Source organism: Anomaloglossus baeobatrachus, chromosome 11 (assembly GCF_048569485.1).
Source record: "Anomaloglossus baeobatrachus isolate aAnoBae1 chromosome 11, aAnoBae1.hap1, whole genome shotgun sequence".
In the NCBI taxonomy this organism is placed as follows: domain Eukaryota; kingdom Metazoa; phylum Chordata; class Amphibia; order Anura; family Aromobatidae; genus Anomaloglossus; species Anomaloglossus baeobatrachus.
The window spans coordinates 169,789,309-169,803,675 of NC_134363.1; the positions used below are offsets into that span (position 1 = coordinate 169,789,309).

General features: G+C 54.5%; 1 protein-coding gene across 3 annotated transcripts in view; it reads right to left on the reverse strand.

Annotated features, from left to right (window-relative positions):
• The window catches only part of UBE4A (ubiquitination factor E4A), a 103,974-nt gene that overhangs the window by 38,027 nt on the left and 51,580 nt on the right, over window positions 1–14,367 (reverse strand). For all 3 annotated transcript variants that reach the window (XM_075328754.1, XM_075328755.1, XM_075328756.1), the window contains exons 10-11: window positions 14,179–14,305; window positions 11,632–11,939 (exon numbers count right to left, since the gene is read on the reverse strand). In XM_075328754.1, coding sequence (XP_075184869.1) covers window positions 11,632–11,939; window positions 14,179–14,305 — 435 coding nt within the window. The remainder of the gene's footprint in view (window positions 1–11,631; window positions 11,940–14,178; window positions 14,306–14,367) is intronic.

A 14,367-nucleotide genomic window follows, 5' to 3' on the forward strand; every position in this document is an offset into this window, starting at 1 on the left:
TCTTCCTGGGCACCCCTATCCGCTCTGCGGTATCACCCCAAAGGGCGCAAAGGGCTCGGCAAATAGGGACTGGACCACAGCGCGTCTCGATCTGGATGGGGCCCGCAGCGCTGCTACGTTTTTAGGGGCTTCCACCCCCCACCAGCGTCCACCTCCCTGCCTTCTTCAGCCGGTTTCCTGGTGCCCGCAGCCTTCCCTGCTGCGAGCGGAGCACACAGGAGCAGGTGCAGAGTCCCTGCCTGCACTCTGGAGCGCGCCGAGGATCAGGTAGGACATCCTCTCCTACCTTCTCCCCCTCGGCCGGCTGCAAAAATTTAGGCCCCGGTCTCCCCCGCTACGTTCCGCGGAGCTCCCTGAAGTCTCCTAGGCCGGGCAGATTCGGATCGCAGTTGCGGCCGGGACCGCCGCCGCTGCCTCTGCCCGAGCGGCAGCCTCAAATTTAGCCCCCGGCTTCGGACGGTTCCTCGGCGTCCCAGGCCGCGACGCCGCCGCCTCGCGGCCGGGTCCGCCGGCGCTGCCTCTGCCGCGAGGCAGCGTCAAAATCTGGCCCCCGGCTTCAGCCTGGTACTCGGCGTCCCAGGCTGCGACGACGCCGCCGCCTTGCTGTCGGATCCGCCGGCGCTGCCTCTGCCGCGCGGCAGCGTCATAATTTATACCCCTGCTTCGGCCGGGTCCTCGGCGTCCCAGGCCGCGACGCCGCCGCCTCGCGGCCGGGTCTGCCGGCGCTGCCTCGGCCGTGAGGCAGCGTCAAAAATTTACCCCCCGGCGTCGGCCTGGTCCCCGGCGTCCCAGGCTGCGACGCCGCCGCCTTGCTGCCGGATCCGCGCCGCTGCCTCTGCCCGCGCGGCAGCGTCATGATTAGCCCCCGGTTTCGGCCGGGGCCTCGGCGTCCCAGGCCGCGACGCCGCCGCCTCGCGGCCGGGTCCGCCGGCGCTGCCTCGGCCGCGAGGCAGCGTCAAAATTTAGCCCCCGGCTTCGGCCTGGTCCTCGGCGTCCCAGGCCCGCCTTCTGCGCAGCGCTATTGGCCGCCGGGCCTTTCCTTCTCCGCCCTCCGCTCTGCCCCAGGCATCATCAGGGGGGTGGGGGATATTTTTTCCCGCTCCCTCAGTGTTCATTTTAATTAAAAAAAAAAAAAGTCAAAGATTATAGCAGACTCCGGTCTGCGGATTGCTGAGACTGCAGCAACCTTTTTCGGGGAAAATAAAACAGAACACACTCTTTTTGTAGTGTATATTTTTTATTGGGTCGATTTTTTATTATAGATGTTCTTCATACATTGACTCCTAGCGGGCACTTGTTTTTTCTATCACGTTTTTAGTACATAGCGTTTTCCAGCTCGACTTGTTAGTGATTTTGGGCCGGTAAGTCCAAGACTCGGTCCCCTCTTTTGTGAGTCATTTTCAAGAAGATGTCAGATTGCTGTTGCCCCTGCCGGCTGGTAACACTCTGTCTCAGGCCACAACGCCCCTCGCTACGTCCCTCGGGTTCGTGCGCATGCGCCGCGTCTCCGGCCGATGCTCGGTCATACCATCCATAAGGCTGGCGCAATCCCCTCGGGGAGGGGAGTCCCATACCAGGGACTTTTTTCATTCTACGCTGGAAGCGGACCCGCCAGGTCTCGTCCTTGTGGCTCCCCAGTTTCCACTTATCCCCCAGGTCCAGACTGTCCTTCCTCCGGCAGTCTTCCGACCTCTCGGGTGATGGCCCAGGCCTCCACCTCTGCTGGATTCCGAGCTGGACCTAGATGTCTTGGCGCATGACGAATAGCCTGCTACAAATGGTGAGTCAAGCCGTAAGGCTACGGACAGCCCTCTTCTCTCCGTGCACGCAGGTCTCCCTTAAGACATTTGAAGCAGACCCTGATGTGCTTAGAGGACATCCAGAGCTCGCCGAGTTACCGCGTGCTCACAGACAACTACCACGGAGTTGACCAGCGGTAAGTCTTGTCATTGTCTTTTTTCCCTTCTCCAAGGCAATTTCGGAGAGAAGGGGCACACTATACTGGAGTCGCTGATGTTCACAGACGGCAACCAGACACTGCGTTTACCAGCGGTAGGTCGTGTTGTCATTTTCATCCCCCCAAAGGGCTCTGGAGAGAGGGGGCATGCCTCTTTGCAGGGAACAAGGTGGGGGCCACTTCGGTTTCTTCAGTGGACAGTTCACACGGTGACTACGTGATCATGGATAATTCCCGGACGTGATTTTTCCCAGTGGTAAGTCCGTTTATTTGTCTTGCCCTTTCTCGAAGGGAGCTCCGAAAGGAAGCGGCACGCTACCCTTTATGCGACCCGCCTGGGTTTCTCCGGGCTTCTCGTCACTATCGTGCCGCTCCGCAGGGACTTCCCGGACACCATACGCAGCGGTCCACGTCCCACCTATGCCGACCCAGGGCGGGGTATCCTCTTGAGTGAGTACCCTCCTTTCACAAACCTGATGTCTGCCTGCTACTCGGCCTGCACCTCTAGCATCAGTGTGCCCACCATCGAGGCCTCTGACTCGAGATCAGGAACGCAGTTTAGACATCTAGGAAGTCGCTGACTTTTTTCCGACTTTCGGGAACACCCTTTCGGAGATAGGTAGAGTCTAGTTTATCCCTAGGCTACGTCAGGGTAGACTACTCTCCCCCATAGGCTACGTAAGAGAAGGGTGTATCCCTTTCCCGGCATCGGCCCTGATGCACCAGGATCGTTCCTTCACGCAAAACCGTCTGGAAGCCTTTATTCCTACAACAGCCATCTCCACCTGGCATGGCTGCGGTCCTTTTCAGCCTTCTAAAAACGCTTACAAGGATCACTGTCCCTACGCATCCTACTCTGCAGAGCTGCTAGGCTTTCTCCGCCCAGAAACGACCGGGAGGCCCAGAGTCTCCCTTCAAGAACCATCGCCTTGAGGTTTAGACCATCATCACCCTCTAGGAAGCTTCCCCTTCCTTTCTACTACGGTAGCTGAGCTACCGGAAGGAGTCCTCCCAGACCCAGGCCGGTCCGGTCCATCATCCCTCAGGCATAATATTCGAGCCGTTCAGGGGTAGCTACTCCTCTTGCAGGAGTAGTTTTTCTCTCCTGACACAGAGCCCCGCGTGCTTTTTGCCTCCCGCTCCCGGTTCTTCCCTTCGGTTTTTTGGCTATGCGAGCCCTTCACAGCCTGTGGCGGTGTTAGCGACGTTGCACATACCAGATTTCATCCTGGACTATCCAACGGAGCACACTGAGGAACGGAGACAGGAAGGTTCCGTCTTCGCGGGTGACCCGCCAATCCCCTCCTAGCGGACCAGTCTTCGCAACCATCCCTGGGAAGGTTCCCTTTCCTCCTCTGGAGCTTATTATCAACAGTCACCAGCCTCCCGTGCTAGGGTAGGCTATCCCAGCATTCCTCGGCACGGTCCCGAGGGACACTCCTAGAGCGTCGTCTCTCCTTCAACATTCCGGACTTCAGAGCCAGCTGGTTAGCCCAGTTACAATTTCTTCTCTAGGTCGTGGTTACCCAGCCAGGTTCCAGTCGGACCATGCCACAGCGGTGATGTGCATCATCCACCAGGAAGACGCAGAGAGTGTCATGGCAAGGGAAGAGGCCAAGAAGATCTTGCTCTGGGACGGGTCCCTTTACTCGCTAATCTCGGCAGCACATCCCTAGCGTGGACGTTTGGACGCCCGATTTCCGCCGTAGGATGGACCTCGCGTAGGTAAAGGGCTCCAACGCGGAAATCACCAGCCAGATCTCTGGCGAAGGAAGACCTCCGGTCGTGGACCTTTTTTGGCCTTCCGATCCAAATCTTAGTCAAGGGTGCTTAGAGTATGCACCTGCTCTGGGCTAGATGTCGACGCCCTAGACTGGTCGTGTAGCCTGTTCAGGCTCTCGTGCATCTTCCCGCGGCTTCCTATGACCTCGAGGGTTCTCAAGATGGACCAAGGCAAGCGATGGCTTGGGAGTGACCCAGGCGGGCATAGTTTCACATAATTTACTCATCTCCTCGCAGATGCCCCGTGGCTCCTTCCAGACCGCAAAATTCTTCCGTGTCGGGGCCCCTCTATTCTACCAGGGCTTAGAAGTCCCAAGTTACATAGCCTCACCAGTGGATCCCGGATGCTGGCTCGTCAGGTCTGTGGGCAAGATGATGGCAGACATGGAAGAGGACCGGGAACCAAGTTTCCTCGAAGATTTATTTCATCGTTCACTAGATATGTGGGACCTGAATCCAGTGATGGGTTCGCTCCAGCTACCCCCTTTTTTCCCTGCTCCCACCTGTTTTGATAGGTGGGCTCCTCGTGGCCATCGGGTTGTTACAGACGGCATCAGGGCGGACAGCCCTCTTGTCGTTTTTTCCCCACTTTTCCGGCTCCGCCAGCAGGACAAGGGGGGGGCTCCAGCCAGAAACTTTCGTTTCTGTCCAAGACACCTCGCTGTTCCTTCCAGGAAAGAACTTTGGGTTTCGATCTTTCGGTTCTAGGCTCCTCTCTCAGCCTAAAGGGGGCATAGTTGGTTCCAGGGCTGGTGCGAGCCCTCAGTTTTTCGTGTCTGCAGGACACCATTTTTCGGTTACACCGACCGTCAATCCATTCTTCCACCCTTGCCCAAGAAGCGTGTGCCGGCGCCAGGGGCCAGAATATCACATGGATCCTTTCCTCCATATGTGCAGACTATCGCATGAAGGACGGACTTCCGCCGCGGTCTACCGAGCAAGGGGCACCCTCGAACGATTGGACTCCAGTCGTCGATCGACCAGGTCCCCGGGTCCGCCACCCGCTCTAGCCGGCATACCTTGACTATTTTCTACCAGGTTCACACCCAACCTTCGGCAGAGGCCAGTCTTGGCGTAGGGTTTGCGGGTGGCACTGGCACACCTGTAACACGTAGGCGCTTGTACATCTGGGTCAAGCCTAGCAAGGGGGAGGTGGCTTCCTTCCTATCTCCGGTGATGGGTTTTTCTTCCCACCCAGGGACTGCTTTTGGACGTCCCATGGTCCTGTGTCCCCCAATGAAACGATAGAGAAAGAAGGATTTTTGTGTACTCACCGTAAAATCTCTTTCTCTGAGTCTTCATTGGGGGACACAGCACCCACCCTGCTTGTGTTTTTTGTGATATATGACATGCCTGTTGCCCCAGTGCCTGTATTCCCAGGTCACTGGTCACACGAATGTTCGTCATAGTTTCTTACCTTGTTTTTATTCAGGGTTGTTTGGTTCTCCTCCTACTGCTTGTGCACTAAACTGATTGAGCCCGCCTCCGGCTCAGGGGTTATACTGCTGGGGAGGAGCTAACTTTTTCTGTTTACTTAGTGTCAGCCTCCTAGTGACAGCAGCATAACCCATGGTCCTGTGTCCCCCAATGAAGACTCAGAGAAAGAGATTTTACGGTGAGTACACAAAAATCCTTCTTTTGTTTACTTACCGTAAATTCTTTTTCTTATAGTTCCGTATTGGGAGACCCAGACATTGGGTGTATAGCTTCTGCCTCCGGAGGACACACAAAAGTACTACACTCAAAAGTGTAGCTCCTCCCTCTGAGCTTATACACCCCCTGGAGAACCAGATCTAACCAGTTTAGTGCAAAAGCTGAAGGAGAATAGCCACCACAGAGCAAGAACCGGAACAACCGGAGTCTCTGTCTACGACAACAGCCGGTGATAACACGCGGAACAAGAAACTGCCAACAGGCAACAGGGAGGGTGCTGGGTCTCCCAATACGGAACTATAAGAAAAAGAATTTACGGTAAGTAAACAAAATTCTCTTTTTCTTTATCGTTCCTATGGGAGACCCAGACATTGGGACGTCTCAAAGCAGTCCATGGGTGGGAATAAACAGAACAACTGAGAAGTAGGCGGAGCCTAACTTCACAAGTGGGCGACAGCCGCCTGAAGGATGCGTCTGCCCAAGCTCGCATCTGCCGAAGCATGAGCATGCACTTGGTAGTGCTTTGAAAAGGTATGCAGGCTAGTCCAAGTGGCAGCCTGACAGACTTGCTGAGCTGTAGCCTGGTGCCTGAAAGCCCAAGAGGCACCGACAGCTCTGGTCGAGTGTGCCTTGATCCCAGGCGGGGGAGGCACCTGAGAACACAGGTAGGCCTCCGAAATGGTGGACCTGATCCAACGGGCTAAGGTCGGCTTAGAAGCAGAGAGGCCCTTACGCCGACCTGTGGTTAGCACAAAAAGAGAGGTGCACCGCCTAAGAGCAGCGGTGCGAGACACATAGATCCGGAGCGCCCGCACCAGATCCAGAGTATGCAACGCTTTTTCAAAGCGATGAACAGGGACCGGACAAAAGGAAGGTAGGGTAATGTCCTGGTTAAGGTGGAAAGGAGAAACCACCTTAGGGAGAAAGTCCGGAGTCGGACGGAGAACCACCTTGTCTTGATGAAAAACCAAAAAATGTGACTCCGAAGAGAGCGCAGCTAAATCAGAGACTCTCCTGAGGGAAGTTATGGCTACTAGAAAGACCACTTTCTGTGAAAGACGAAACAAAGAAACCTCTCTAAGAGGTTCAAAGGGGGGTTTCTGCAAAGCCGTGAGAACCAAATTGAGGTCCCAGGGATCCAAGGGCCGCCGGTAAGGCGGAATGATGTGAGACGCACCTTGCATGAAGGTGCGGACCTGAGCCAGCCGGGCGATACGCCGCTGGAACAGCACTGACAGAGCCGAGACTTGTCCCTTGAGAGAGTTGAGGGACAATCCCAGCTGCAGACCGGACTGTAGAAAAGACAGAAGGGTCGGCAAGGAAAAAGGCCAAGGAGAATGGCCGGAAGAGCGACACCAGGACAGGAAAATCTTCCAAGTCCTGTGATAGATCTTGGCAGAGGAAGACTTACGGGCCCGAGTCATAGTGGAGATGACTTCAGGAGGGATACCAGAAGCCGTCAAGATCCAGGATTCAAGAGCCACGCCGTCAATCTGAGAGCCGCAGAATTCTGGCGGAAAAACGGACCTTGTGAGAGAAGGTCTGGACGGTCCGGAAGATGCCACGGCACCTCTACGGACAGGTGGAGCAGGTCTGGGTACCAAGCTCGCCTGGGCCAGTCCGGAGCAATGAGAATGACTCGACGGCCCTCCATTCTGATCTTGCGCAGAACTCTGGGCAAGAGAGCTAGAGGGGGAAACACGTAGGACAGACGAAACTGGGACCAGTCTTGAACCAGAGCGTCCGCGGCGAAGGCCTGAGGATCGTGGGAGCGAGCCACGTAAACCGGAACCTTGTTGTTGTGACGGGACGCCATTAGGTCCACATCCGGAGTGCCCCACTTGCGGCAGATTGACTGAAACACTGCCGGATGCAGGGACCACTCGCCACTGTCCACGGTTTGACGGCTGAGATAATCTGCTTCCCAGTTTTCCACGCCTGGGATGTGGACTGCGGATATGGTGGACTTGGAGTCCTCCGTCCATTGAAGGATGCGTTGTACCTCCAACATTGCCAGGCGGCTGCGTGTCCCGCCTTGCTGATTGATGTAGGCAACTGCTGTCGCGTTGTCTGACTGGACTCGGATGTGCTTGCCCGCCAACAGGTGGTGAAAGGCTAGGAGAGCTAGAAGCACAGCTCTGGTTTCCAGCACATTGATCGAGAGGGCTGACTCGGACGGAGTCCAAGTGCCCTGCGCTCGGTGGTGGAGACATACCGCTCCCCAGCCGGACAGACTGGCATCCGTGGTGAGAATCACCCAGGACGGGGTCAGGAAGGAGCGCCCCTGAGACAGAGAGAGGGGCCGAAGCCACCACTGAAGAGAGCTCCTGGTCTGTGGCGACAGAGCCACTAACCTGTGCAAGGAGGAAGGCCGCTTGTCCCAACAGCGGAGAATGTCCAGCTGCAGTGAACGCAGATGGAACTGGGCAAAGGGAACAGCCTCTATTGACGCCACCATCTGACCCAGCACCTGCATCAGGTGCCTGATGGAATAACGGCGGGGCCTCAGCAGAGCGCGGACCGCCAGTTGGAGGGACTGCTGTTTGACTAAGGGCAACTTCACAAGTGCCGGCAGAGTCTCGAACTGCATCCCTAGGTACGTGAGACTCTGGGTCGGAGTCAGAGAGGATTTGGGAAGATTGACAATCCACCCGAATTGGGCTAGAGTGGCAAGAGTGAGCGAGACACTCCGCTGACAGTCTGCGCTGGATGAAGCCTTGATTAGAAGGTCGTCCAGTTAAGGAATCACTACCAACCCCTGGAGGTGCAGAACCGCAACCACTGCTGCCATTACCTTGGTGAATACTCGAGGGGCCGTGGCTAACCCGAAGGGGAGAGCCACGAATTGGAAATGTTCCTCTCCGATTGCAAAACGTAGCCAACGCTGGTGTGAAACTGCAATTGGCACATGCAGATAGGCATCTCTGATGTCGATAGATGCCAGGAAATCCCCTTGGGTCATTGAGGCAATGACTGACCGCAGAGACTCCATGCGAAAATGTCGCACCTGAACATGCTTGTTGAGAAGCTTGAGATCCAGGATGGGCCGGAAGGAATCGTCCTTTTTGGGAACTAGGAAGAGATTTGAGTAGAAACTTCTGAACCGTTCCAGGGCGGGAACCGGTACAATTACTCCGTTGGCCTGCAAGGATGCCACGGCCTGAGAGAAGGCGGCGGCCTTGGAGCAGGGGGGAGTTGACAGAAAAAATCTGTTTGGCGGGCTGGAAGAGAATTCTATCCTGTAGCCGTGGGAGATGATGTCCCTCACCCACTGATCGGAAACGTGTTGAAACCACACGTCACCAAAGTGGGAGAGCCTGCCACCGACTAAGGACGTTGCTGGCGCGGACAGATAGTCAAGAGCGGTCTTCTGTGGACGCGCTTTTGTGCGCCAGCTGGATTTTTGGTCCTTGGCAGTGTTAGTGGACGAGGCCGAGGGCTTAGAGGACGACCAGTTGGAGGAACGAAAGGAACGAAACCTCGACTGATTCCTGCCCTGGACAGGTTTCCTGGTTTTGGTTTGTGGCATGGAAGTACTCTTCCCGCCAGTAGCTTCCTTAATAATTTCATCCAGCTGTTCTCCGAACAGTCGGGACCCAGCAAAAGGGAGCCCCGCAAGGTACTTCTTAGAAGAAGCATCTGCCTTCCACTCTCGAAGCCACAAGATCCTGCGGATAGCTAGGGAATTAGCCGAAGCCACCGCAGTGCGGTGAGAAGCCTCCAGCATAGCAGACATGGCATAGGATGAAAAAGCCGAAGCTTGGGAAGTTAAGGTAACCATCTCAGGCATAGATTCCTTAGTGAGGGAATGCATCTCCTCCAGAGAAGCAGAGATGGCTTTGAGAGCCCACACTGCTGTAAAAGTCGGGGCGAACGAGGCCCCTGCCGCCTCATATACAGATTTGGCCAGAAGGTCAACCTGACGGTCAGTGGAATCCTTAAGCGAGGTGCCATCAGCCACTGATACAACGGTCCAGGCTGAGAGTCTAGACACCGGGGGGTCTACCTTTGGGGAATGAGCCCACTCCTTGACCAGCTCAGGTGGAAAGGGAAAACGGTCATCAGAACCACGCTTTGGGAAGCGTTTGTCAGGGCAGGCCCTGGGCTTGGTCACAGCGGCCTGAAAACTGGAGTGGCTAAAGAACACACTCTTTGTCCTCTTAGGCGAGGTAAACTGGTGCTTTTCTGCCAGAGAGGGTTGCTCCTCTGATACTGGCGGATTGAGATCCAGTACAGAATTAATGGACGCAATCAAATCACTAACATCTGAGTCACTTTCGGACAGACCAATGGGGCACATGGAGGCAGTCTCCGAGCCCCCAGTAAAGGCATCCTCCTCATCCTGCGAGTCAGCTTCTGAAACCGAGCCGCGGGACGAAGGAGAGGGAGCCCTGCGTCTCTTTTTAGAAGGACGTGGCCTGGGACCAGATGATGAATCCTCTGTGAGCTCTGGTCCTGAGAGAGACCTAGCAGCAGAGGCACCCTGTGAAGGGGGCTGATGCATGTTCAGCAAAGTCCTGGACAGATGTCCCATGGAGTCAGCAAAAGACTGGGAGATAGACCTGGTTAAGGATTCTACCCAAGCCGGGGGTTCAGCCACAGAAGCCGGAGCAGCCTGAGAGACCCCTGGGGGTGCGATTTCAGGCTGAGGCAACGTCAGGTTAGAGCAGGCATCACAATGTGGATAGGTGCTCGGTTCCGGCAGCAGGAGCTTACATGCAGTGCATACTGAAAACCGCTTTGGAGCCTTGCTCCTCGTGTGTGACATGCTGCTGGAGTGGGGGCTCTGCCAGAATGACCCCCAGAAAGCATATACAGAAAGTCCACAACCAGAGGTTGTGGCTTACCAGACCGCAGGAGCAGTTTGTGTGCCCTCCAGATCCCGAAGCCCGGACTCCCAAGCACCTCAGCAGGGATGCTGCAGACCAGTGGTGATCGCAGGGAAAAACGCTGAGAAAATGGCCACCGGAGTTAAGAGAGGGGGCGAGGCCAACCCTGAGAGCGGGATCTGGAGGGCCAAAGAGATTCACAGGGGAGGAGACATGTACTCAGTGAGGAGTGTCTCTCCCCTTTGTAGAACGGCCGCTGGGCGGAGCCGCGCTGTCCCTCTGCATGAATGACATGCGAGGGCAGTGAAACCGAAAGTAGGCCTCCGGCGAAGCCAGGGCCTAAATTTGAGCGGTGCGGCCGACGCGCAGGCACCATCGGCGTGGTTCTCAGGCGACAGCCAGAGAACCCGTCGGAAATGTCATAAAAATCACTCAGCACACTCTCCCACAACAATAAAGTACAAGGGACCCCCATATATAAACGTCTCAGGTACTTAGCTTGCTGAGACGCAGGGTTCCAAGTCCCTGGGGGATGAGTGCTCCGGTCCAGCAGGGTCCTGAAGGGCTGCGGATGGAGACCGGTCTCATGCCAAGCATGGAGAACCGTGCTGGCTCCCACTTCAAGCCAGAGCCCCGGAGGGATGGTGAAGGAGCACGGCACGTAAGGCTCCAGCCTGGGAATCAACCTTAACTGCACCGCCGACACAGTGGGGTGAGAAGGGACATGCCGGGGGTCCAGGCTTGGACCCGCTTTTCTTCAAACTCTTTCCAAAAATGAAAAATCAGATGAGAATGCATGTGTGGATGTGTGCCTCCTGAACACAAAGCGATAAACTGGCTAGATCTGGTTCTCCAGGGGGTGTATATGCTCAGAGGGAGGAGCTACACTTTTGAGTGTATCACTTTGTGTGTCCTCCGGAGGCAGAAGCTATACACCCAATGTCTGGGTCTCCCATAGGAACGATAAAGAAAGAATCTAACTACCCTGGATGCCAGGTAAAAGCCTGCAAGCACAGAAGAGGACAGCTATGGCCAGCTGCCATGTATAACCAAGCAAAATCTTTTTGCTCATATCTACTTATCACCTAGATCACTGGCGATCCCACCTATCTTTGGAACGAGGTCTCCATTGTATATGTGGCGGTGGTCTCCAGCCCCAATCATTGTCTATAGGACTGATGGAGACTGCATGACAGTCCATAGAGTTTAAATGGATTAGTAATATGCATGGCTGACCAGCGCATCATTCAAATGGGGGACTTAGGACCCTCACTGTATGATCTGTAGACGTCATCAGCGCCGAGAACCCCAGCGATCATGCATTGCATGCAATGTTTTCTCTGGGGCAATCATATTATCTGCTTTCTCCATATATGTGAATATAGATTCAGTCAGCATATGCCTCAGTACCTGGTATGTATGCGAGGGCACTGTGCTGCACGTCGGGTATAGGGAAGGTAAGCGACACCGGTTCTGTGCCCCGATTGCCCAAAGCGATCTGCACCAAGAGAAGGGCGGTGGAGACTTGAAGCTGGAGGCAGTTCTGCAGGGTCTGAGGCTCGGTCAGCGCAGCTTTCAGGCACAGGTAGATTGTCATAAGTCGCTCAAACTGTTCCCGCAGGTTCTCGGAGCCGGAACTGCCGCTTTGCTGGGCATCGCGCCATGCTCCCTGCAGTCTGTGCAAACTTTGGTTCACTTTTACCATTTGTTCATGCAACCTGGGAAGAGATTTGTAAAATAATTACATAACTACATGATTTACTATTGCCATCTTGTAATGCAGGATACCTGACAAACAGCAACAGGTCACACTACATATCAAAGTACTTAGTATCAACAACTAGAATATACCGTCCCCTATCTTTCCTGTACGGCTGACGGTGACCCTTACAGACTCGGTGAGCATCACGGTCTCATCTACCATTTACAGTATCCCTGCTGCCAATGTTCTCTGCTGCTCACCCGGCTTCTCCTTCGGGTACCACATACAGTATCCCTGCTGCTGATATCCCCCGTCGCTCACCCGACCTCTCCTTTGGGTGCTGGATACAGTATCCCTGCTGCTGATATCCCCCGTCGCTCACCCGACCTCTCCTTTGGGTGCTGGATACAGTATCCCTGCTGCCGATGTCTTACACCACTCACCCGGCTTCTCTTTTGGGTACTGGATTTGGTATTTCGACTGTTGATGTCCTGCACCGCTCACCTGGCTTCTCCTTTGGGTACCAGATACAGTATCCCTGAAGCTAATGTCCCCCGCCGCTCACCCGATTTCTCCTTCGGGTGACGGATACAGTATCCCTGCTGCCGATGTCCCCTGCCACTCACCTGGCTCCTGCTTTGGGTGCTGGATACAGTATCCCCGCTACAGATTTCTCCCGCTGCTCACCTGGCTTCTCCTTGGGGTACCGAATACAGTATTCCTGCTGCCGATGTCCTCCGCTGCTCCCCCGGCTTCTCCTTTAGATACCAGATACAGTATCCCTTTAGCCAATGTCCCCCGTCGCTCACCCAACCTCTCCTTTGGGTGCTGGATGCAGTATCCCTGCTACTGATGTCTTACACCGCTCACCCGGCTTCTCTTTTGGCTACTGGATTTGGTATTCCGACTGTTGATGTCCTGGACCGCTCACCTGGCTTTTCCTTTGGGTACCAGATACAGTATCCCTGTAGCCGATGTCCCCCGTCGCTCACCCGATTTCTCCTTTGGGTGTCAGATACATTATCCCTGCAGCTGATGTCCCCCGCCGCTCAAATGGCTTCTCCTTGGGGTACTGGATATGTGAAGGTGGTCTGAGCTGTAGTATGTTTGTTTAAACGTAATAAGAATATCTGTGTATGTAAATAATCAAAATGTAGATGTAGCTGCATAATTGTCTGTCTATGTAGCCATCGCATAGACCCATAATATAATTCTAAGCTGTATAAGTCATGAAGGAGTTAACCAAAGATAATGAAGCCAGAATGTGAAGCTGCAAAAGTGTTATCAGTAATGTTCACACAGATAGAATGTACAGAAACAAACTGCGCTGTGAGAAATTAAGGAGTAAAAGTACTCCCTGTTTAGCTTCAAGGTTAGAGATGCAAACTGTATAATTGGATCTATCTAATACACGGTGATGACGCTGGCTCAAGGAGAACATGTCTTATGTATTCATTGTCTGATACATTGTTATATCGGCACTGGTATACAGCTAATACGGCACAGTCTCTGGATATCCCAAAGGAAGACTCCATTAGCAGTCTTCACCCAAATTCCTCCCTTGACAGATATAGTATTCTTTCTGCCGATGTCTCCCACCGCTCACCCAGCTTCTCCTTTGGGTGCCGGATACAGTATTCCTGCAGCCAATGTCCCCCTCCGCTCACCCGGCTCCTCCTTTGGGTGCTGGATACAGTATCCCCGCTACAGATGTCCCCCGCTGCTCACCCGCCTTCTCCTTGGGGTACCCAATACAGTATTCCTGCTGCCACTCACTTGACTTCTGCTTTGAGGGTCAGTTTTAAGGCTTTAGTATCCACACTGTTCCTCCACACTGCTGTCAATGTCCCCCAACACTCACCTGTCTTCGCCAAAGGTTACTGGATATAGTATCCCTGCTGCCGCTTTCCTGGCTTTTCCATAGGGGGAGGGTTGGTGACCACTGTAGTCGATTAGCGGTCACTTATTGGCTTCAATCCGAACCGGAAGAAACTGTCTTCCAAGCTCTTTCTTATGGCTCGGATGAAATGGGACCACAACAGTCAACATGTCAATGCCAATTGGCTACATGGGTGGACAGATATCCGACCACCCCAGAAGAGGAAGCCGGGTGAGCTGCGGGGACATCGGCAGCAGTGTAGGAGAGTGGCAGGATACTGTAGCTGAATATCATATATTTTTATTTTAGCGCCACCATGGCCCCACTTTTAAACTTTTATCTGGACAACCCCTTGAAGGAGGAGGACATTGCATACCTGTGAAAGCCGAGGTGGAGGGTGTATTGTGTCAGCACCAGGTTTTCGGTCACCAGGTTAAAGTTGTGGGGGAAGTCTGGCTGCTGATCATCCGCCGGGGGAATAAGACACGTCTCTTTGTCCAGTCCTGTGTGCAAAGAAGGGAATTTTGTTACTTACTGTAAATTCCTTTTCTTCTAGCTCCAATTG